General features: G+C 34.6%; 1 protein-coding gene across 1 annotated transcript in view; it reads right to left on the bottom strand.

The window, feature by feature from the left end:
* LOC306877466 (anosmin-1-like) overlaps positions 1 to 26,732 on the bottom strand; it is a gene marked incomplete at its 5' end in the record, with an annotated part of 55,986 nt that overhangs the window by 14,740 nt on the left and 14,514 nt on the right. The window contains 5 exons of the mRNA XM_079429232.1: positions 3,751 to 3,956; positions 10,034 to 10,163; positions 11,196 to 11,380; positions 17,856 to 18,078; positions 18,151 to 18,213. Coding sequence (XP_079285358.1) covers positions 3,751 to 3,956; positions 10,034 to 10,163; positions 11,196 to 11,380; positions 17,856 to 18,078; positions 18,151 to 18,213 — 807 coding nt within the window. The remainder of the gene's footprint in view (positions 1 to 3,750; positions 3,957 to 10,033; positions 10,164 to 11,195; positions 11,381 to 17,855; positions 18,079 to 18,150; positions 18,214 to 26,732) is intronic.

The raw sequence follows: 26,732 nt of genomic DNA, 5'->3' as shown, positions 1-26,732 counted from the left end.
CAGCAAATCAGCCATGATAAAATAATGTTTGATTATTTCTAAATATATATGTAAATGCAAAACTTAAAGTAATTATGTCTGAAAATGCTCTTAAATAAATACACTTCTAAGCAACTATAGAATGCATAAATATATATATATATATATATGTATATATATGTATGCATGTGTGTGTGTGTGTGTGTGTGTGTGTGTGTGTGTGTGTGTGTGTGAGCGTGTGTGTGTATATATTACAAAATGCATATACATACATTTATTTATTTTTCAAAAAATATGAATAAATAAATTACACACACACACACACACACACACACATATATATATATATATATATATATATATATATATATATAAAATGGGATTCATCCAATATAATATACAGTAATGTTTAAAAAGATATTTTATATTACATTATTTTTTTATTTAAATACATGTAAATATCACTAAATTAATACTAAAAATATTGCATATTATTTAACTGAATACAGTGTGTGATGTAACTATTATATGTATATAATAGGGTATGCTCAATAGGGTTTAGGTCTGGAGACATGCTTGGCCAGTCCATCACATTTACCCTCAGCTTCTTTAGCAAGGCAGTGGTCGTCTTGGAGGTGTGTTTGGGATCATTATCATGTTGGAATACTGCCCTGCGGCCCAGTCTCTGCTTCAGTATGTCACAGTACATGTTGGCATTCATGGTTCCCTCAATGAACTGTAGCTCCCCAGTGCCGGCAGCACTCATGCAACCCCAGACCATGACACTCCCACCACCATGCTTGACTGTAGGCAAGACACACTTGTCTTTGTACTCCTCACCTGGTTGCCGTCGCACATGCTTGACACCATTTGAACCATATAAGTTTATCTTGGTCTCATCAGACCACAGGACATAGATCCAGTAATCCATGTCCTTAGTTTGCTTGTCTTCAGCAAACTGTTTGCGGGCTTTCTTGTGCATCATCTTTAGAAGAGGCTTCCTTCTGGAACGACAGCCATGCAGACCAATTTGATGCAGTGTGCGGCGTATGGTCTGAGCACTGACAGGCTGACCCCCCACCCCTTCAACCTTTGCAGCAATGCTGGCAGCACTCATACGTCTATTTCCCAAACACAACCTCTGGATATGACGCTGAGTACGTGCACTCAGCTTCTTTGGTCGACCATGGCGAGGCCTGTTCTAAGTGGAACCTGTCCTGTTAAACCGCTGTATGGTCTTGGCCACTGTGCTGCAACTCAGTTTCAGGGTCTTGGCAATCTTCTTATAGCCTATGCCATCTTTATGTAGAGCAACAATTTATTTTTTCAGATCCTCAGAGAGTTCTTTGCCATGAGGTGCCATGTTGAACTTCCAGTGAGCAGTATGAGAGAGTGAGTATGAGAATCTGCATTGTTAATCCTTTTGATCTTTTATTTAAATAATTCACAAAAATTTTACCTTTCATTGGATAATAAGAATTTAAAATGGGGGGAAATATCATTATGAAATAAATGTTTTTCTCTAATACACATTGGCCACAATTAACGGCACCCTTTTATTCAATACTTTTTGAAACCTCCATTTGCCAGTTTAACAGCTCTAAATGTTCTCCTATAATGCCAGATGAGGTTAGAGAACACCTGACAAGAGATCAGAAACCATTCCTTCATCCAGAATCACTCCAGATCCTTCAGATTCTCAGCTCCATGACGGTGCTTCTTCTCTTCAGTTCACCTCACTCATTTTCTACAGGGTTCAGGTCAGAGGACTGGAATGGCCAGCAGAAGCTTGGTTTTGTGCTCAGAGACCCATTTTTGTGTTGTTTTTGAAGTTTGTGTTTGGATTATTGTCCGGTTGGAAGATCCAAACATGGCCCATTATAAGATTTCTAACAGAGTCAGTCACTTGTTGATTTTTTATCTGTTGGTGTTTGACAGAATCCATGATGCCATGTGTCTAAACAAGATGTCCAGGACCTCCAGCAGAAATATAGGTCCAACACATAAAAAATACAGCAGTATATTTCATTGTACACATGGGGTACTTTTTATCCCTGTGTTCACCAAACCCATCTTGAGTGTTTGCTGCTAAAAAGCTCATTTTTTAGTTTCATCTGACCATAGAAGCCAGTCACATTTGAAGTTCCAGTCGTGTCTGATAACTGAATATGCTGGAGATTTTTTTTGGATGAGCTAGGAGCATTTTTCTTGAAACCCTCCCAAACAGCATGTGGTGATGAAGGGGCTGATTGATGACTTTTTTAAAAGGTTTTCTGACCCCGAGACTCAACTATTTTCTGCAATTCTCCAGCTGTGATCCTTGGAGAGTCTTTAGCCACTCAAACTCTCCTTCTCACCGTGCATTAGGACGATATAGACACACGTCCTCTTCCAGGCAGTTTCATAACATTTAATGTTGATTGGAAATTCTTAATTATTGCACTGATGGTGGAAATGGGAATTTTCACTGCTCTAGCTCTTTTCTTAAAGCCACTTCACTAATTTGTGAAGCTCAATTATCTTTTGCTGCACATCAGAAATATATTCTTTGGTTTTTCTCATTGTGATGGATGATTAAGGGAATTTGGTAGTGACTCGCCGGTACTGCAGAGCAAGCGCAAGGTCTTGCTGTCCCAGCACGCGCACACACCTCTCTCTCCTTGCGTCTGCTCTGTTCAGCGAGCAGCGGAGAGGAGCAGCACTTTCAGTTTAACACAGATATTATGTTGCTTCTCTAATTTTACATGCAAGTATAGCCGAAATCACAGCACAGCTATTGTCTTTATCTTATGTGTATTTGATTTCATCAGATGAAGGCTTGATTATCAGGATTTGTGTGCACATTAACTTCTTGGAAGTGAGAGGTTATAGTCTTAATGGATTCTTTCAATCTCTATTTCGTATTCATTCCTTTGTCTGACAATAGAAACAGTAAAATATATAAATGAAAACAGTTTTATTGAGAATTTATCTGCATCAAAATACAGTATGTGGGCACAGAGAGGCAAACTAATGTAATAATAAATAATAAATGTACATTTTGCATGTTCAGAGGAAGAGTTGGCCTGTTGTGCAAAAATGTAAACAGTAAATTGCTCTGTGCAAAGAAAGAAGTAATGGGAATCTGGTATTTCTTTTTCATGTGTCTAACAGACATGAACAAGTTCTTTGAAAAACATCTATGACCTTTGAAACATGTCTAGTCTTCATGCTCTATGTTGACTATGGTTTCAATAATAATAAACATACATTTGCATAAAGCATCCATATTTTTCCATGCCCATGTTGATTAGAGTATCACAAACTTGAAAAGTATTAATTTAAGGTACATTTAGAACAAATAAAAATGTGCGATTAATCACAAGTTAACTCATGCCGATCATGCAATTAATCACGATTAAATATTTTTAATCGATTGACAGCCCTAATATATATATATATGTATATGTATATGTATATAATTTTGTAATGTTTGCATTGTTACAAATATATAAATATATATTATAGATTAAATATTGTTTAAAAATATAGTACATTCAATTAATTTTGTAAAAATGTTACAGTCATCTTCGTTCCAAGAATAGTAAAGTATTAATCATGTTCAGAGTCTCTGCAGGTCTCTGACTGAATGTGTAAATGCATGATCTTGTAAACAAACTCAAATTTCCCCACAGTACATAATTAAAGGCCTACTGTGTTATTTAAACAGTTTACAGGATGAATCTCCGTCTCTGTGTGTTTCTCTCAGTGTTTTGTGAAAGCGGCTCTCACCCCGTCGCTGGTCTTCCTCCTCTTCCTCCGGGACGGGACGAGTGATTTCCCCGGGACCGTCCAGCTCCAGTAGATCTTGTAGTGATGGACGGGGAGGTCCGGCTCTGCGGGGAGAGTCCAGTTGATCCGGACCGTCAGCAGACCGTCGGGTCCCGCTGTGATGTTAGACACTCTCAGTCCAGACGGAGCTGGAGGAGGAGACGGGTCTGAACACAGAGAACAACAGAACACACTCAGAAAACACAAATAATAAAGACTCAAAGCTTCATGTGTGATTTCTGGAGTCTGACGAACCCATCTTTCTATTCACATTCATTATATAGAAAACAGTGGCAAGATATTCATTAAAATGTACAGAAATGTAAAGGTTTACAACAACATGAGAACAACTGAGGTCCTTTTTATGTGAACAAACACAGAATACAACAATAAAAATGACCGATCAAACCCAGAAATGCACTTTTACAATATTTATTTATTAGTTTTTGTTTGAGTAATATGCAGTACTTTTATCCCCGGTTTCACAGACCAGGTTTAAGCCTAATCCTCGACTAAAATGTAAGTCTGAGCTTTTTCAACTGAAAGAAACTAGCACTGACTGATCTTAAAATATATCAGTGCCTTTGTTTTGTCTCAAGATGCACACCTGCAATATTTTATTCTAAGTATGTTCATAAAACTGACTTAAATGTCCTAATTGAACTATGGCCTAATCCTGGTTTAGTCTAAGCACTGTCTGTGAAACCGGGCCATAGTGTTTTAAGTTTTTTATCTTATATTTACATTTTATTTTATTTCAGCTTAATTTCAATTCACAATAATGATTTGTAGTCGTTTTAATTAACAACAACAACACTGCAGGTGAATTGAGAACATTTGAACCGGCATGTAGTATTGTTTTTAATTAATTATTTTAAATAAATTATATATTTTTGTCTTTATGATAATGGAATTTTTGCACTGTTTTATATTTTATTTTACAATTATACATTATATATAATTTTTTCTGTATATTTGAAGCAGTCACCTGCTGGATCAGGCTCAGTATAAACTAAAGTAAAAATAAATAAAGCCAGAGTTTTATTGCGATCGCTGAGCACATGTGAATGTGACGGTGGCGTTGTCCACATCTAAGGGAAATGATGTCATCTGTGTAGAGGAAGTGGAGTTAAGTAAATGGGATTTTAATGGGAAAATGGGCCAATCTAGAGGCAGTCGGTTCCTGTTATTGAGGCCCGTCTGAAAACCAGATGCTCATGCAGAACGTAAATAATCAAGGAAAGTCTCTGCAAATCAGGTGATCTGACCAAATCTGATATGAATAACTGTACTGACATACTCATTAATTCTATAGAGCTCACTGATTGAATAAAAACAAGCAAATAAATCATCACAGATCACTAACTATAGATGTTATACATCAGAAGAAGCAGATCCTGCTGGGAAGCCGCTCGTATGAGTTTATAAGTCATAATTAGGGTCCTGAAGTGATTTTGGTTGGAATAAACAAGAGCGGATTGTGATCCTGTGAGGGAAGCAGACTCTCATGACAGTCCAAATAACAAGAAATTACACTGACATATGAGAAATAAAGCCACAACTAGTGGACATAAAGTCACAAAGCTGCAATTTACAAACAAAACATTTACAAGAATTAACATATGACGTACTGTATATAATACACAGCACAAAAGAGGAGAGCCGAGCAGGACTGATACAAGCCTTGAGTTCATCTTAAATGTTTTTAATGTTATAATACAAATAGCATTTAATTTCACTTGAACAATAAGGCAGAAGTTTTACAACAAACCGATTAATTTAAATGACTGAATATAGTTCATATTACTTTCAGGATTAGAATACCATAACATGACCCAGCAAAAAAGATGGCACCGCTCAAGGCAGCCTCCGTGCCGTTGTCCGCAGTTGTTTTTATGTTTTTGTTAGTTTGTCCTGTCTTTAGTTTTATCCCTGCGTATTTAGTTTCACCAGAGATGAATTGCTGGACATTCGGCAGTACACACCACCCGATATTTCACCAGTTTTCAATTATTCGGATGTTTTGCTGGACATAGTAGTCGGAGGAGCGGCGGCGCTGATCAAACGCAGGACGTGCAGACGGGGAAGCAAGCCGGTGCGCTCGTGAAGCTCAGACAGCACGGATTTCAAAATGCCGTTGCCTAGCATCCATCTGGTGAATCTCCGCTCTCTACCCAACAAAACGGACGAACTCGTTCTGCTCTCTCGGACAAATAAGGAATTTTCAAACTCTGCTGCTCTGTGTTTCACGGAAACCTGGCTGAACAACGCCATTCCCAACAACGCACTTAATCTGTCGGGCTTTCAGCTGTTTAGAGCGGACCGTGATGCAGAATCAACGGGGAAATTGCGCGGTGGCGGGACATGCTTCTACATCTATGAGAGGTGGTGTACAGATATAACAGTGTTAAAGAAGATGTGTTGTTCAGATCTAGAAGTGCTATTCGTTAACTGTAGGACTTTCTACTCGCTGCGGGAGATTTGTTCGTTCATTCTCGTGAGTGTCTACATTCCACCGCAAGTGAACGCGAGATCAGCTTTACAGAAACTCACTGATCAGATCACAGACCCAGAACAACAACACCCGGACTCTGTTTTAATCATTCTCGGGGACTTTAATAAAGCAAATCTCTCCTGTGAACTGCCAAAATACAGACAGCATGTTACATGTCCCACCAGAGACTAATATACTGGATTCACTGTTACACCACAATAAAAAATGCATATCACTCTGTTCCACGGGCAGATTTGGGGCTCTCTGGCCACTGCCTGGTTCATCTTATACCAACCTACAGGCAAAAACTTAAATCTGCTAAACCTGTAGTAAAGACTATAAAGAGATGGTCCAAAAAGCCGCTCTGTCTCGACATTACTGATTGGAGTGTTTTTGAAGCTGCATCCACCGATCTGGACGAGCTCACAGAGACTGTCACTTCATATATCAGTTTCTGTGAGGATATGTGCATTCCTACCAGGACTCATTTAACCTACAACATCGACAAACCGTGGTTCAATGCAAAACTCAGACAGCTCCGTCAGGCCAAAGAACATGCCAACAGGAAGGGGGACAAATTCTTGTATAAACAGGCCAAATATACACTGGAAAAGGAGATCAGAGTGGCAATAAGGAATTATGCTGAAAAACTAAGGATTCAGTTCACTTCCAGCGATTCAGCATCAGTGTGGAAAGGTCTGAAAGAGATCACCAACTACAAGACACCATCCCCCAGCACTGTGGAGAAACAACAACTGGCAGCCGATCTGAATGAGTTCTACTACAGGTTTAAAAAAACAACCCCACACCTGCCCTGAACACCTCTCCACACTATCATTAACACCCCTTTCCCCAACACCTGCACTTCAGATCAGCGAAGACGATGTGCGCCAGGTCTTCCAGAAGCAGAAGAGGAAGAAAGTACCAGGCCCAGACGGTGTTACACCAGCCTGTCTGAAAATCTGTGCTGAGCAGCTGGCCCCCATCTTCACACAGATCTTCAACAGATCACTGGAGCTGTGTGAAGTCCCCTAAAGCTTCAAACGCTCCACCATCATCCTCATCCCAAAGAAATCCAAAATTACAGGACTAAATAACTACAAGCCTGTGGCTCTAACGTCTGTGGCCATGAAGTCATTTGATAAACTGGTGCTGGCCCACCTGAAGGACATTACTGGAACCTTGCTGGATCCTCTTCAGTTTGCCTACAGAGCAAACAGGTCTGGGGACGATGAAGTCAACATGGGACTGCATTATGTTCTTCAACATCTAGACAGACCAGGGACTTGCAAATAATTGCACATAATATACTTACAAAACTGTCTATTGTACTACACCTATACATTCAACTGTAAATTTGTATATTGTTAGTCCCTATTTACTTATTTTTTTTATTTTATTATCTGTGTTTTTTATTCTGTCGCTGTCATCCTGTTGCACTGCGGAAGCTTCTGTCACGAAAACAAGTTCCTCGTATGTGTAAACATATCTGGCAATAAAGCTCATTCTGATTCTGATCATTTTTGCTGAATTTGTTGCTCTGGATAAAAACGTCAGCTAAACGATTAAATGTAACGGTGAATGAACCCAATGCTTGTTTATTATTAATTTAGTGCTGCTGATTGTCTGTTTTTCTATTTCAAGTCACACTTTCTCACTGAATATGTGCATTTCATAACATTTTGCATATTTTATTTGATGCCTAATCCTGATTTCCACTTTTATAATGTTGCAGATGATTGTTAAATGATAGATTATGAATACTGCTTTTTGTCATTAAAGCTATTGACATTTAACAGCTTTTTTGATACATGCATTAAAGCTGATACATTTACATATATCTATATATTTTTTATATATTTTTGAACTCAGCATCATCAAATTACTTATTTCTAGGCATTTTTGGCACATAATCAAAGATGATTTTTATTTATATTCAGAAATGGTATATTTAGAAATGGTATTAATTTATCTGCTATTGTTAAATATGCAGGTAATAAAACTTTTAAAATAAAGTCTCTGAAAACAAAATGTGCATTACCCATTCAATAATGTGTCAATCTAAAAAATAAATAAAATATATAAAATAAAAATACATATAAGATTAGATTGTTCAATGTCTGGTTTCTGATATTTAGCAGCTGGTGCTGAGACTCATTTCATGACACATATATAGCTGATGTAAACATTTTCCTGGAATAGCACAGATAACAGGTATCAGTGAAACGAGTGTGATGAGAAAACACACCTGTTTCTGTAACACAACTAAACTCCCAGTGTGTGGGAGAGCTCTGCAGAAAGTAGTCTACAGCACATTTAACAAGTTAACATGAGATACAAAAAGAAAGCAATGTGAGTCAGTTTAGATATCGACTTTTCTTTGACCCAAATGATGCTTTCATTTGTCATTGGCATATCTAGTTTTAGTTAACAATAACAACACGGCAGGTGAACAGAGAAAATGTACCCATCATGAAACAGTACGTTGCATTATTATATATTTTTGTATTTGTGAAAATGAAATGATTTGACTGTTTATGTATAGAAATATTTTTCTTTTCTGTATATTTGAAGCAGTGCATTCACTTGTGTCACTCAAAGATGAAATTAATTAATAACAATGCAGGTTTAAAATAATATGAGGGAGAGTAAATAATGACAGAATTTTAATTTCTCCATGAAATATTTCTTTAATAGTCTTTTATGGGGTATTTTCACTCATCTAATAAAACTGATTTGATTGTAAATGGTATTTTTCCTGGAATCATGGGAGGAGTGCATTTTCTTGTCCAAGCAAACAAATTAAAAAAGAAACACCAGATGAGTCGAGTTTGTGAACAAACTTTAAAGTTGGCTTGAGAAAGCCTTGATGTTGCTAGTATGTTTCTAACTTGTAAATTAAATTATTTTAAATATACAGATTTATTCATTAATGTGTAATATGTTTGTTTTTTTAACGAATTATGAGCTCTAAAAGATTTTCAGAATTTCCACAACTCTTTTAGACGATCTACAAATGATAAATCTTAAAATAATAAGGGTACCACTGCATCTTTCTGAATTGTTTTTTTTTTTTTTGCTATTGATATACAGTTGATTTATAATTATTTTCAAAACTTTTAATGTACTGTCATTATAAAAGAACTTCATTATTGTTTACATAATTCTAAAAAATAAGTTAATTTGAAAAATTTAAAAAATAAAAATAATGTTACAAAAAAGACTAATTAAAAGGCCCTTATTCTGGTCCCAAAAAGTTAAAACACCTTTATTCACATTCTGGCCATTTCAATAAACATTAAAAATGCCTAAAACTCTGCACACTGATGCATTTATTGAGATGTTTATTGTTTATTGTGATGGCCAGAATGTGAATAAAGGCTTTTTAACTTTTTGGGACCAGAAGAAGTGCATTGGATTCTTCTTTTTTTGTAATAGTTCTGTAATACTTCACAAGGTCAGCAAGTAGCGCTTCAAGATGTCTCCTACAATCTATTAAAAATAATGTGTTTATCATTTCCACAAAGGGAATGTTTAAAGACAAAAGGAAATATATCAGTATCGGCTATCGGCTAGTTGAAAAATATCGGCATATCGGATATCGGCAAAATCCAATATTGTGCATCCCTATTAAACAGCAGATGAAAGTGACAGAGGGAGTAAATCAGGCCTGTGTGTGGTGTGTGGTGAAGCTCTGGAGCAGCAGGTGAAGAGCTGCACCTGTGCGGAGCATAAATCTGTGGGACTCACCTCTGGACGAGCGGAAGTGTTTGCTGGGGGCCGTGAAGCCGCGCGTGCCGTGAACGTTCACTGCCGCCACGCGGAACTGATACCACCTGCTCGGCCGCACATCGCTCAGCAGCACTCGCTCTACAGCAACCTGAGGGGCACAGGGGTCAGAGGTCACGGCCAGAGCTCATGGGGTCACGTACAGGCGGCTCTGAATATGAGCTTGGAATCTGGTCTATTTTAAAACATGAAGGACTGGAGAGACATCTGTGCATCTGTTTATTTTAACTTGCTTCAACACTGCAAAAAGTGATTTTCTAACTCAGTATATGTGACCCTGCAGCACAAAAGCAGTCATGAGTAACACAGGTATATCTGTAGCAATAGCCAACAATACATTGTATGGATCAAAATTATACATTTCTCTTTTATGACAAAAATCATTAGGATATTAAGATCATGTTCCATGAAGATATTTTGTAAATTTCCTACTGTAAATATATCAAAACTTCATTTTTGATTAGTAATATGCATTGCTAAGAACTTCATTTGAACAACTTTAAAGATGATTTTCTCAATATTTTGATTTCATCAAATAAACATCATCACATAATTATTTAAAATATACAATTTGATGCATAAAAATTGTATGAGCTTAATTATGAACTCAAATGAGACTATATAGTATATAGTAAGAAAAAATGCCGACTTTTTGCAGTAAAGTCGGCATAAAACTGAAGTTTTCGGTCTTTACTATTGTAATGTAATAACTGTGAGGGGAAAACAGCTACTGAATTAGAAAAAAAATTGACACTTGATTTTATTCGTTTTTTAAATTTTTTATTTTGACCAGATGGAAAATATAAAAACCTTTCAAATTCAAAGTTTAGATAAAAACTATAATAGCATATTAATGATACTAAAAACAACACTGACCACATAAATAAATAAAAATGTGCACACATATTTTCATTTAATCTGGTCTATTGCTATCAAAACGATAATATGTCTAAATGTTAATTGTCTTTTAAGAGCTAGATAGATTACTAAAATGCAAAATAATACGATCTTATATTAAATGAATTATTAGTCTCACGTCTCGTTGTGTTCTCTCAGCAAGAGTGTCATGATTTCAGAAAGCAAGCAGCTGCATGTAAGACACATTACAGGTGAGCGGCCTGACCTGTGCAATGTCCTGCCACGGCGTAGCGTCGTCTTCGCTGGGATGGATGCCTGAGTTCCAGCGGCGCTGCAGCACGTAAAGCACCGGCTCCACAGAGACGTTAAAGCGGGACGACCAGCGAACCTCCAGCTGTCCTGACGCCTGCTCCACAAACAGCAGCTCCTTCCGTGGCTTCAGAGGAGATCCTGAGACGGACAGAGGCGCTTTAATTACACGTAACATCATCTCAAAACACCAGACTCTTGCGCTGAAATCTGCACATATAAATACGCTTTAAATGCCTTTCTTGTTCTTTAGAAATGTGCTCTAAATTCAATAATAATAACAACTCTTTTTTATTTGTATTTTAGTTTTTAGTTTGTATTTGTGTTTCGTGGGAAAAGCTAATATAGGGTTATTATCGTTAACTAAAACTAAATTCATAAAAAACATTTTCATTATTTGAAATAAAAATGATAATATTACAAAAATATAATTTATTTCAGCTAGTTGCCAAGTCAACTTCTCCAATTTCTGTTTTTAGTTTAGTTTGATTTGATGCAATAAAATACAGTAACTAAAACTAAAACTGAAATAAAATTGATAAAAACTATACGGACATGTTGTTAAAAAAACTCAATTAATAAAAATTAAATATAAAAACACAATACAAAAATAACAGAACTTTAACGAAAATTAAAATGGAAAATTTTGCTAATTAAAACTTTAAATAAAAATTTATAATAAACTTAAAAAGTGAAAACACAACAAAATTACTCTTTACTAAAACTTATAAAATTAAAATTAAAAATAAAACTAATAATAAAATGGAAAAAATAGAAAACAACACAATTACTAAAACTTTAGCTAAAACAAAATAACACTAAATAATACTTTCCGTGTTACCAAAATAACACGGATCTAATAAATAAGATATTCGTATAAGAAATAAGATATAATAAGATAAAAAAATAAAGATAAAATTAATAAAAAAAAATCAGACTAGTTTTTCATTTGCTGCATTAGACTAAAAACAGATTTTCACATTGTTTCAATGAATGTGCAATAGTTAAAAATATCTATGTTACATAACTCATGATAAATAGCGATATTAAATGATGTTTATGTGATGCTCTCACTGCAGCTGCAGCAAACCTCCATCTGCTCCGTATGGCAGTGACTTCTATTTAACCCTCAAAGACATCTGAAATTCTTCCATATGCAATAAATTAAAGATTTATTAAGTACAAAGCTTCGGGGGGGAAAATGTTCTGCTCCGTGTCTTTCCTCGATTCGTTACAGCTGTGATGGAGCGCCACTGATTGAGGAGCGGCGTGAAGGACTCAAAGACGTCCAATGTCTTCCACACGTCTCCAGAAACCAGAGCGACTTCACTGCTGACGGATGCCTTTCCATCAGAGAACAGCGCTGAAGATGTGTCTTATATTTATATCATATGCATTTTAGAAACAGTGGTGTCTAGTTTTTTTGTCTGTTTTTGCTTAATTTCACAAACAAAAAGAGTTGAAAACAAATAAAGCGACAGCAGAACTGTTGTACGATAAAAACACAGTGGTGATTCATTACTAAATGAATCAGCTGTTTGAATGAATCCAGTGAGTCAATGATTCAGAGACTCGTTCATAAGGACAGTCACTTGCTTCATTTCAGAATGAATCAGCTGTTTGAACGCATTGAGCGAGCCAAGGATTCAGACACTCATTCATAAGACAGTCGCTTGCTTTTTTTTCTGAACGAATCAGCCATTTGAATGATTCAAGTGAACAATGACCCAGTAACTTATTCATAAAGACAGCCACTTGCTTTGTCTCTGAACAAATCAGCCGTTTGAACAAATCAAGTGAGCCAATGATTCAGTGACTCGTTCATAAAAAAAGTCACTTGCTTTGTTTGGAATGAATCGTCCATTTGAATGAATCAAGTGAGTCAATGATTCAGTGACTCGTTCATAAAGACAGTCACTTGCTTTGTTTCGGAATGAATCGGCCATTTGAATGAATCAAGTGAGTCAATGATTCAGTGACTCGTTCATAAAGACAAAGCCTGCGTCCCAATGTGCATACTATCCATCCTAAATTCTACATGATGTTAGTAATTTTAAATACTATTTAGGGCAGATAGTGTGGATAGTATGCACATTGGGACGCAGGGAGTCACTTGCTTTGTTTCTGAATGAATCAGCTGTTTGAATGAATCAAGTGAGTCAATGATTCAGAGACTTGTTCTAAAGAAAGTCAATTGTTTTGTTTCTGTAAAAATCAGCCATTTGAATGAACTGGTTAAATGAATGATTCAGTGACTCACTCATTAAGATTTGCTGAATAAAAATATTTTTTTCTAAAGCTCCTTTTTGTAATGTCTATTCAATGTTTTTCTCATTTACCACAATAATGACTTGAAATGATCTTTTGGGGTGTAATGTCTCAACCCAAACTAATGTGCTATTACTTTGCGATCAATTAATTGTCACATCATATAATTCATTAAACATTTCAATCACTTGACAGCAATAAAAATGAAAAGCCTCAGTGATTCTCAGGATGGAGAAATGCAACAGGAGCGTTGTGGATGTGGATAAAGACGTTCGAGGACTGAGATGCGTTGGCGTTAAACGATCAGTGACGGTCGGATCTGACGACGCTGCGTTGTTGAAGGCTGATGAGGAGCAGCAGCTGTGTTGGATTGCGCTGCGGTTTCACAGCTCCAGCACGTGTGTGCCGTCTGCTCCAGTAAAATCCCACAGCATTCCTGAAGCAGCGCTGGAACTCACACTCGCTCCCAGAGCAGGAGCTGAAGATCCAGAAACCACGCAAAGCTCCACGCAGCTACAGAGTCCTCCAAAACACACCTGCTTTACTGCAGGACGGTATTCCTGGAGCTCAGCACTCGCTCGCAACCGCAGGGTCATGGGTTCGATTCCCAGGGAATGCATGAACATATCAAATGTATATATTTAATGCAATGCAGGTTGCTTTGGATAAAAGAATCTGCCAAATGCATGATTGTAAACGTAAATGCTGTGCTCATGCAACGTGAAGATCAAGATATTTAAATGAGTTTCTGGAGCTGTAACACTAAAAATTATTTAATTCAAATAAATTAAACCTAATTAGTAATAAAATACATTCAAAATTAAACTAAAAATGTATATGAAAATATAATATTTTGAATTAGCTTTTATTTTATATTTTCAGTTTTCATTTCAATTTTTGGTAATTCTTTTGTAATTATTTTTTTTTTTGTTTGCATCATTTTATTTTATATATTTCTAATTAGGTTTAATTTATTTTTATTTCAGTTTTTAGTTTAGTTTTTATTTATTTACAGTCAGTAGTTTTAGTGCTTCATCTAATATTTTATTTTATTTCAGCTTTGGTGCAACACTAAATTAAATTGTTTAATAATTTTATATTTATATATCGTTTTATTTAAGCCTAGCTGTAACAATAAATTAAATTGTCACATGATTTACATCATATCACGCCATTTTTTCCTCCAATTAATTAAGCAAGTATGATTTTACATTTTCATTACATTTATGTATTTGGCAGACACTTTTATCCAAAGTGACTTTTTAGTATTTTAATATTATTTATAAGCTATTATAGTTTTGAAACAACTTTTTCTTACGTGTTTTGTCTTTTTTTATTAGCTTTTTTAATATTACTAATGAAGGTTAATTTATTTCAGCTTTAGTTTTTATTTATTTAGCGTTAGTAATTGTAATACTTCAACGTATATTTGCATCACATGAAAACAGCAAACAAGGACAATTTTTCTATATTTATGCATTTACATTTAAGCATTTGACAGATGCTTTTATACGGTGTTGCTTAGAGTCAGTATTATTTATATACTATTATAGATTTTAATTAATTAGCTGCTCCAATTAAGCTCAGTGTGCTCTCTTTAAAGGGATAGTTCACCCAAAAATGTCCGTTCCAAACCTGCATGAATGTGTTTGCTCTGCTGAACACAAAGGAAGATATTCTGAAGAAAGTTTGTAATCAGGCTGTTTTGGGGCACCATTGACTTCCACAGTAGGAAGAAAAAAAAAATACTATGGAGGTCAATGGTGCCTCAGAACTGCTCTGTTTCCCACATTCTTCAGAATATCTTCCTTTGTGTTCAGCAGAACAAACACATTCATACAGGTTTGAAACTACATGAGGGCGAGTAAATGATGACAGAATTTAAGCTCTTCCACATTGAACATCTATGTAAATGCTTCATAAACAGACTTCACATATTAACTGATGGTTGTCACTTTAAGTTAAGTTAATCGCTTTTCTATAGATTCTGTCGACTCAAATCTGCAGACTGGCTCTGATCTTTGCCAACTATTATTAACTTCTCCAGACTGTAAATCTGTGGAAAATCAGGGCACTAATTGTGTAGTGTATTCCAGTCTTCAGAGGCTATAGATAAGTTGACATGCATTTAAAAACAGGTTTCAAAACGAGGCTAGTTTTTCTGTGTTCATCCCAATGAATGAAATGTTTTATTGTTTTTTTTTGTTTTTTTTTTTAATGTTACTTACCTGAATGTGGACTAGCCTAGATGTTGCAATGTGCTAAAATGACACTTCATTATGAATATATAACTGATCGACTTGAATGCCTTGTTGCTTGATGCTTGATTTTTTTTTTTTTTACCTTCAAAAATATATATATATTTTTACAATTATTCTTAAAAAATTTTCCTTAAAATAAACAAGATTTTTTAATAAAACATGATGTGAGCTTAATGGGAACAGGGATGTGCTTAAATGGTACAAAAATGTACCCATTAAGCAGAGCCAGACTTTCTAAATTTAATGATGCATATCTTAATTGCAAAGCTTTTTCATTTAAAATAAAATAAAATATTTTTGTGTGAGAGATTAATATTTTATTTTAACATAACTTTTTGTACTGAAACCAATATCTTGTGCACTAAAAATGTCTCAATGTAGATTTTAGTGAGCGTAATAGGTACGTTTACCCTATTCATTTTTACACCTTTAGAAGATAAACTGCATTAAAACACAAGACAAACAAACCTTCACATTTCTGACCCTGCAGCACAAAAGCAGTCATCAGTAACACAGGTATATTTGTAGCAATAGACAACAATACATTGTATGGATCAAAATTATACATTTCTCTTTTATGACAAAAATCATTAGGATATTAAGATCATGTTCCATGAAGATATTTAGTACATATCCTACCGTAAATATATCAAAACTTCATTTTTGATTAGTAATATGCATAGCTAAGAACTTCATTTGAACAACTTTAAAGGAGATTTTCTCAATATTTAGATTTTTTTGCTCCCTCAGATTCCAGATTTTCTAATAGTTGTATCTCAGACAAATATTGTCCAAACCATACATCAATGGAAAGATTATTTATTCAGCTTCAGATGATGATGTATGAATCTCAATTTAAAAAACAGTTACCCTTATGACTGGTTTTGTGGCCCAAGGTCACAAGTTATAATCTTATCTTTGGTAACAATTAGTTGTGAAAATATATAATGCATTGCAATGTACATTATGATGCATTATAAGTAAAGGGGTGTTCCTGATATTATGAGTTGAATTGGGCTTTGTCTCTGGGTCAAGGAGAAACCACCTGCAGGAACATCTGAGAGCCATCGACAGAGCAGCGATGTTAATGGTTTCCAGCATCGCTGATCATCATCTCCTAACAGAGAGAAACAATTACGCTCCTGACACCAGCGTCGGCTCTCTCTGATTGCCTTTGGATTTCAATAAAAGGCTTTACGGCTTTCTGCAAACCAGGGGAAGCAGTAAATCTGACATCAATACAGACGAACCGTAAAGCCTGCTTCACTCCACGCTATCAGACGCACTGCTTCTGTGTTACTGTAGCATTACTGACACACTATTACAGCTTTACTTTAGAGTTACTATTTGATTTATTTTTAGATTTCCTGTTTTCACTTTCATTTTTGGTACTTGTGTAGATTTTTTTATATTTATAGATTTTTAATGTTCCTGTAGTTTTTATTTAATCATTTTTATTTTATTTAGTTTTAGTCATTTTAGTACTTAGAGTAATTATACAAAATTGTATAGGTTTTGTTAATTTTGAATTTTAAATTAATTTTAGTTAAAGCTTTAGTATTTTCATTGTGTTTTTTGTCATTTATATTTAGTGTTTTATATTTACAGTTTTTAATATTTTCTATATATTTAAAAAAAAAATATTAGTTGTAATTATTTTAGTAGATCAAGTAAAAAAAGAAACAAAAAAAACTTTTTTATTATTTTTTTTTTATTGGAAGTAATTTTATTGCTTCAAATTAAACTTATTTGGTTTACATACTGTATACTGAGTTCAATGCACAATTATCTTTAATAGTTTTAGTTAATAATTTAAGTAATTCAAAAGTATTTAAGTACTAAATTTCTTAACCTAACCATGGCTTTTCTCTCTTTCTGTGATTGTACAGATCTGTATGACTTTTCATGTTTGTCCACAAACAGTTAATGGGGTCCAAAACAACAACATTAGACTTTCATTGTGTGGACACAAAAAACAGACTTTTTCCCATGAAATAAAGGAAGCCACACAGGTTTGAACGACACGAGGGTGAGTAAATGATGGCAGGGTGATGGTTTGTGTGTGACCGCTCCTGGTGGGTCTGTACCTTTATAGGGGTTCTTGGGGATCTGGCAGGTGTGTCCGCAGCCGTTGGAGCAGCACTTCTTCAGCGCTGTGCACTCGGCGTCTGTCTCGCAGCTCTCCACGCATGCGGCGGCGAATCCACTCGCTCGCTCCGGCGCGGGACAGTCCCCCGGCTTCAGCGTCTGAGCGGACCGCAGGAACTCGCAGCTCGTCAGACACTCGTAGTGCTTCTTCGGGAACTGAGTCTGAAATCAGGAGCAGATCTCAGACCGGCTCTGACAGGTTAAATCTGTCTCTGCGTCTCAGAGTTTCCATACCTCACACAAGTCCTGACACTGGTTCTCCTTCAGGTCCCATGATGCCCGGCATGGCTCCAGACACTGAACCAGAAAAGAGAGAAGAAGAGAAAAAGGGTGTCAGCTCGTCACATCCTGAAGAAAATCACAGAAATGAAAGCCTGAGCTCGACAAGCGCTCCTCTCAAGCATGAAAAAAGCCTTCAGGGTCTTAAAAACTTGGAATTACAGAGGGTTTGTAACAAATCATAAAAATGTAAAATGAAACAAATCATTTAGAAATAAAAGCAATCAAAATAAAACACTTACTAATAATTAATTAAAACTAAAAAATGTAAAATAAGTAAATAAATAAAATTAAATACAACAATAAAAAACTCTTACTATAAATTAACTGAATTATAAAAATGTAAAATTACAATAATTTTAAATAAATTAAAACAGTAAAACACTCACTATTCATTAAATGCTAAAACATTTAAATGAAATATATAATTTTAAAATAAAACAATAAAATATACTCACTATTAATTAAATGATCAAATAAATTTTTTAAATGTAAAATGTACAATAAATAATTTTAAAATAAAACACTTCAAAATAATACATTTACTAATAGTTAATTAAATCATAAAATATAAAACAAAATAAATGATTTTAAAATAAAACAATAAAACACTTACTATTAATTAAATGATCAAATGTAAAAAATAAAATAAATGATTAATTAAATAATAATTAACTAATAAAAAATTGACTAATATTTTTAAAGCAAAAATAGTAAAAAATAAAATACTTATTGATTAATTAAATTATAAAAATGTAAAATCAAACAAATCATTTAAAAATAAAAGTAAATCAAAATAAAGCACTTACTAAAGATGAAATATAAAACAATTTCCAACATGTCATATGACCGTTAAATTATTGAGTAAATATTGCGCAAATATATTAAGTACATATTGCAGGTCAAAGGAGTTTTAAAAATGATGTTAGCTTGAACTTCTGATGATCTTTCTCCACATGATTCAGTCTCATTATTAACCAGTTATTAAACACAGAAAGAACCCAGACAGCTGATCAAGAGCTGATCTACTCTTTAGAAATATAATGCATGATCATACAGGCTATTGCAATGCTGCTTTTATGATGTTTGACAGTAGAAATTCCTCTCTTTTGTGAAGTGTGTGAATGATACTGAAACCCAATATATTCATCAATAGAGCGCAGAGGCTGTGTGTCAGAATCACTCCTCACATATACGCTCGTGAAAATGTGTAGAGAGACGTCCATCAGTGAAGCGCTGATCTCGACCCAAACCACACGAGCAGAGCCAAACCAGAGACACGGAGAGCACTTCAGCTCCAATCCACTCACGCATCAGTCAGACAAACACCTCACACGCAGAAGAAGAGAGGACATTCATTCAATACATACATCATAAACATTTCACATTAAACAAATAATTAAATCAATCAAAATAAAAGACTTGCTATCACTTCATAGCTGTGTGTTTTCTGGCAACTAACAGTTCCAGAAGTAAAACTCCATTCATTTTCTCCACAGGGAAAGTGTTTGTTAACAATGACTGATAAACCTTTAAAGACAGAGCTCTTCCTGATCGATTGTATAGGCATCAGTTCACATTAATTCAACTTACTTTTAAAATAATCACATTTACTAGCTGAATTTGAGGTGAAAAACTACATTACCCATGATGCTGCACAGAAAATTCCACCAATCGGAGAGACGTGGCGATCTTTAGCTCCGCCCACTCCTCAATCGAGTCTCCCTACACTCTTTCTACAGATTAAAACCAACTACTTTAAATCAATAGTTTTATATTTCTCCATCAGTTATATTTTGATTCATGTAATTCACAATGCTTCATAGTTATTTTCGTCATTAACGTGTTCACAGTCTTGTATCTTTGTCTTTATGATTTTCATTTACTTTTTTTGCTTCAAATCAAAGTTTCCTGCTCGTAGCTGTTTAGTTTGGTTTGATGCTTTAATGAAGACTTTATTATGATCCCTATGGGAAAAATACTTTGATACGCCGTTAATGCACTTAGAATGTTCATCAACCAATCAGAATCCAGCATTCATCAGAGTGTGTCTCAAATCCATCGTGAAGGCATCACATGTGAAGCCATCTAGTGAGAGCGTTTATGGGCTTTTAATGAGCTGGTTAGCAGCGCGTCATTATTCTGAAGGTTTATGTGCTGTTTAATGGAGTGTGAGGACGAGACACAAACACACTGATCAGGATAAAAACACTGCAGCGTCTCCAATCAATTCCCATCCATCTGTCTGTGATCACAGCAGCATTAATCACAATAAACTAAAACAACTATACTGCTCACTACAACTTTCAAATGACAATTAAATTAAATAAATATGTGTTTTCCACCAAAATTATTATTATTATTTTATGGTAAAATATTACAATATTTTAATTATAATAATTATATGAAAATATACATCAATATGACAACAATATTATTCATTGTTATTATTATTATTATATTGGTCATATTGATGTATAAATCACAGAATCTCAGATTGTGATTTCATTAAATAAATGTGTTTTCTGCCAAAGTAAAAGGTCTATGGTTTAATGCTTTATTGTTTGAAAATTAAGCCATAAATATTAGTATTGTAATTATACTGTTGTACTGTAAAAATTAAATGTATTATTATTATTATTATTATTATTATATTTTTTAATTTACCGTAAAATATTGTAATATTTTACGGTAAATTAAAGAATATAATAATAATAATAATACATTTAATAAATAATAATATCATCAATCAATTAATTAATATTATTAACATCAATGTTTTTTAAACATTTCACTGTATATTAAAAATATAATAATTATTATTTTTATTATATAATAATAATAATAATAATTATTATTATTATATTCTTTCATTTTCAGGTGAAATATTAATTTAATTCATTTAAAATTAAAATTTAATCTTAAAATTTAAGAAAAATTTAATTTAATGCTAACAATATTTATAATAATGATAATAATAATAATAATTATTATTATTATTATTATTATTATTATTACTACTATTATTATTATGTGAATGTATAATCACAAAATCTTTGGCCAAATAATATATACATACAGTAAGAAAATCAACTATAAAGCAGTAAAAATTCTAAACAATAACAATTAAAAAAAAAAAAATCTATACTTCTGTGTCTATGTATATATATATATATATATATATGTGTGTGTGTGTGTGTGTGTTTGTGATTGTGGTTTGTGAAATGTGTGATTAATTAATTTGAATCAGTTGACAGCACTATAATATTCACAATTATGTTGTTTAATCTTACATCACCAGTGAAGTCTTTGTGAATATATCGCCCATTTTTTCTGTAAACCACACAAATATTCATCCTGCTGCCCCAGTTTACATAAACGACCAAATGAGTGGCTTTATTAGCTTCCTGATATCAGTGTCCCACTGTGTGTGTGTGTGTGTGTGTGCGTGTGTGTGTACATGTTTTTCTATCCCGGTGGGGAATTAAATCTGAATACACACCAACTCATGGGGACTCGTGCCACTGTGGGGACCTAAATATGAGGTTTCCATGGGGAAACAAACTTATAAATCATACAGAATTAATCATACAGAGTTTTTTTTTTTTTTTGAGAATGTAAAAATGCAGAAAGTGTGTGTGTGTGTCAGTATAAATGTGTGTGTGTGCGTGTGTGTCAAAACTCAAACATTTTACATAAAAATATTAAATATTACTACTTCAAGTAGTCTTTTATTGGCTGATCTTCTATTTGTGGTTCCTCGTGTGAATGAGTGTAAAGTGTTGATGCAAATCACTAGGTTTTAACACAATAAAGTCTGCATTTCTTCATTTCACACTGGCAGAAACATGAATATAACGTGAATATTGGACTGGGCTCCACTGGGCCGGTGTTGTGTGAGGAATGAAGCGGTTAGTTTGTTTGGTGTGTGTGTGTGTGTGTGTTTGTCTCTGTTGCTATGTGTCTTCTGTTGGACTTCTTCTGCTCGGCTAAACAGAAACAGATCGCAGGCATTTCATTCACCTTCATTAAACAAAAGAAAGCGTCTGAGCAACAACACGATTTCACAAACAGCATCAATAAAGCAACTACAAGAAAACTGTTTCATACACACACACACACATCTATCATCAGTCTGAAAGTCTGATTTGAGTCATTAGTAAAGATGCATTTATTTATTTTATTCACTTTTTAATGCCAAGCAGCATCGCAGCTATTTTCATGGCGATCTCAGAATAAATGACACAAGATATACAGTTTCAGTAAAGCTGAGCGCATCAGACCGGTAATGTTTTCATCCAGCAGATCTGCTCATTACTGTCAGAGAAACACAAGAGCGCTGGATAATGTTCAGCAGTGATGCCCAGAACCTCACCAGAACACTCTGATGCTCCTTACAGCTGCTTTATTTGATCAAAAACACTGTAAAAAATGTGAAATATTATTACTGTTTGACAGCTGTTTTCTATGTGAATATGTGTTAAACTGTAATGTATTTCTGTGATCTGCAGCTGTATTTTCAGCATCATTACTGCAGTCTTCAGTGTCACATGATCTTCAGAAATCATAATAATATACTGATTTACTGCTCAACAAACATTTCTGATTATTATCAATGTTGAACACAGTTGCACAATATTTTTATGGAAACCATGATACATTTTATTTTTCAGGATTCACAGATAATAGAAAGTGCAAAATAACAGTATCTATATGAAATAGAAATATTTTGTAACATTAGAAATGTCTCTTCTGTCACTTTTCATCCATTTAATGCATCCTTGATGAATAAATGTTTAAATTTCTTTTAAAAAATAATATTTAAAAAAATTATACAAAAATTAAATGTCAAATTATTTACCAATTAAAAAATAATTTATATCTATCTATGTATCTATCCTCTCTCTCTCTCTCTCTCTATATATATATATATATATATATATATATATATGTGTGTGTGTGTGTGTGTGTGTGTGCATTCTATATAACCTATAAATATATATTACCTATATAAACAATATTTCTATGTTCTAGAGAAATCATCTAAATAATAATAATCCAAAAAAACTCCACAGTCTTTTACAACATTTATAGCAAATCTATCTGGTAAACATTACAAAACAAAGCATAACATCGGCGCTCAGCAAACACACGACACGACGCCCGGCGGCGTATCAAACACACACTCTGTGAGATATCATTTCAATTATTGATCTGAAAGCAGCGAGAGAAGCGACAACAAAAGAGCGGAGAGCGCGTGTGAATTATACATGCGTCTGCGTTATTAATGAGTGCTTTGTCTGCGCTGGGATGCAACAGCTTTAATACTGCATGAGCCTAAACTGATCCTCTTCAACATCACATCAGTCTCTGAGTCTGTTCGGTCCCCAAACAACACGGATTTCATCAACAAACAAACATTCACTGCTTTCAAAAATATATTTGAATATCATATATATAATTAAAATGTAAAATACATAACTATTTATATGTATTCAAATATTTAAATCCTCAAATACTGATATTTTGAACTTTATACTCAAAGAATCACAAAATTGCTTCACAGTTTCAACAAAAAACTATATATATGGTAAAATGTGGTTGATAAAATATATCAAATTATATATTCAAATATGGTCCTAAAAATACTAAACAGCATTTAAAAAATATATAATATATACAATATATAAATGATAATACACACACACTGTAGAATACAAATCTTATAAATATTATGATTATGTAAGGGATAATGCACGGCTAGTCATGAAGTGCATTAAAAAAACAATGATTTCTGAAGATCATGTGACTCTGAAGACTGGAGTAATGATGCTGAAAATACAGCTGCAGATCACAGAAATAAATTACAGTTTAACACATATTCACATAGAAAATAATTATTTTAAATAGTAAAAATATTTCATATATTACTGCTTTCGCTGTATTTTTGATCAAATAAATGCAGGCTTGGTGAACAGTAGAAACAAATCCTACTGTTCAAAAACTTGATTGGTAGACTGATTCATTTGAGTGTAGTTTGTTCTTCGGTCGGGGAACTTCATCAGATTAGCAGAACTAATGATAAATAACCTTCAGAGTCTCCTCCAGACCGGAGGCTCGTCTGATGTGTGAGGAACTCAAATAAATGATGACGGCCGTGAAGGAGAAACTGAGCGTTATTAAGGACGGAGTAGACGCGGCTGATAAGAGAACAGCCCTGTGCTGTTCATCACCGCCAGAGGATTGAGAAAATCCCTCAAGACTGAGAGAAAATTAAAAACGCAAGCTGCTATCATGACAGCTGTGAAGAACAACATCACTGCCAAACCACTGTTTATCTGCACCGACCGACGCCAATGAAGAAATCACAGAGAGAGAGAGAGAGAGAGAGAGAGAGAGAGAAAGAGGAGAGAGAGAGGGAGAGAGAGAGAGAGAGAGAGAGAGAGAGAGAGAGAGAGAGAGAGAGAGAGAGAGAGAGAGAGAGAGAGAGAGAGAGAGCGAGAGAGAGAGAGAGCGAGAGAGAGAGAGAGAGAGAGAGAGAGCGAGAGAGAGAGAGAGGAGAGAGAGCGAGAGAGAGAGAGAGAGAGAGAGAGAGAGAGAGAGAGGAGAGAGGAGAGAGAGAGAGAGAGAGAGAGAGAGAGAGAGAGAGAGGGATCCTGACACATTCACTCAAACATTAGAAAGTAAAACAAAGAAAGAGCACAAATCAAATGAAAATAAAGTGATTATCTCACCAAGACGTCTCTTCTGCTCAGCAAGGCTGCATTTATTTTATCAAAAATGCTGTACAAATGGTTTAATATTTTATCATTTAAAACAGCTGTTTTCTGTGTGAATATCTGTTAAAATGTAATTTATTTCTGTGATCAAAGCTGAATTTTCAGCATCATTCAGAAATCATTCTAATATACTGATTTACTGCTCAACAAACATTTCTGATTATTATCAATGTTGAACACAGTTGTGCTGCTCAATATTTTTGTTGAAACTGTGATGCATTTTATTTTTCAGGATTCACAGATAAATAGAAAGTTCAAAAGAACAGCATTTATTTGAAACAGAAATCTTTTAACACTTTATAAATGCCTTTACTTTCATCAGTTTAACGCAGCCTTGATGATTAAAAGTATTAAATAAAATGAACTGTGTACATTATTGGTTGATAACATAAATAAAACATTGCATTATTGCATTATATTGTCATTTCTGCGCCACTAATGTCGTCAACTGGAATGGCAACAGGCCTCTTGACCACCATTGGTCAGTTTAACAGATAGTCCCTCCCTAAAACACACACCATTGGTCAGTTTAACAGATAGTCCCTCCCTAAAACACACACCATTGGTCAGTTTAACAGATAGTCCCTCCCTAAAACACACACCATTGGTCAGTTTAACAGATAGTCCCTCCCTAAAACACACACCATTGGTTGAATCTGTGTCACTCTTTCAAGCTGGAAAATAAGAACGTTTGATTCCTCCAAAATCCACCAATCAACGACTGACTTACAAATGACAAAAGCATTTTAACATCCAAACAATTCAATACCAAAATGTTCTTTCTCAGTATTTTTGTCTTGTTTTCAAATATCTAAATATTCTCAAAACAAGATGCATTTACTTGAGAAGCAAAATGACTTAAGATCTTAAATCTTCTTTTTAAGAAACTAGTCAAAAAAATCAATTTGATAATTATCAAAAAGTTATCAAAATTATCAAATTTGTATTTTATTTTTGCAGTGTATGCAACATTTAATGCCATGACTTCATGATGTTTAGTCCTTCTGCACTGATTTAGGCCTGAATTTGTGGAAGGGAAAAGTAAGATTTTTCAAAATCCTGAAGCATTCCAGTAAAAGAAGAGAATCAGAACAGCGCTCTCGCTGAACAAACACGTCTAAAGACGTTATTTAACTGATAAAACCACAGCTGTCCTCCCTCTCTCACAGCAGCACAGTGATGTGTAAGCGTGTGAACGTCTGGATATGTGTGTGTGTGTGTGTGTGTGTGTGTGTGTGTGTGCCTCTGCCGCTCTGCCACCCACCATGATGAGTAACGAGCAGAGAGCAGACACACAGCCATCAAACTAACAGCCGTGTCCCATCAGAGAGACTCCTGCGGAGTCTGACCAGCCCTGCGCCACACACACACACACACACACACACACAAACACAAACACACAAACACACGCATACACGCACACACACACACACACACACACACACAAACACAAACACACAAACACACGCATACACACACACACACACACACACACACACAAGCATATATACTGACACACACACACACACACACACACACACACACATAAACACACACATGCACACAAACACAAACACACGCATGCACACACACACACACGCACATATACTGACACACACACACACAAACACATAAACACACGCATGCACACACACAAGCATATATACTGACACACACACACAAGCATATATACTGACACACACACACACACAAACACATAAACACACGCATGCACACACACAAGCATATATACTGACA

The sequence above is a fragment of the Barbus barbus genome (assembly GCF_936440315.1).
Source record: "Barbus barbus genome assembly, chromosome: 11".
Lineage (NCBI taxonomy): Eukaryota > Metazoa > Chordata > Actinopteri > Cypriniformes > Cyprinidae > Barbus > Barbus barbus.
Note: the sequence above shows the minus strand (reverse complement) of the source record. Positions and strands in the feature narration are given on the sequence as shown.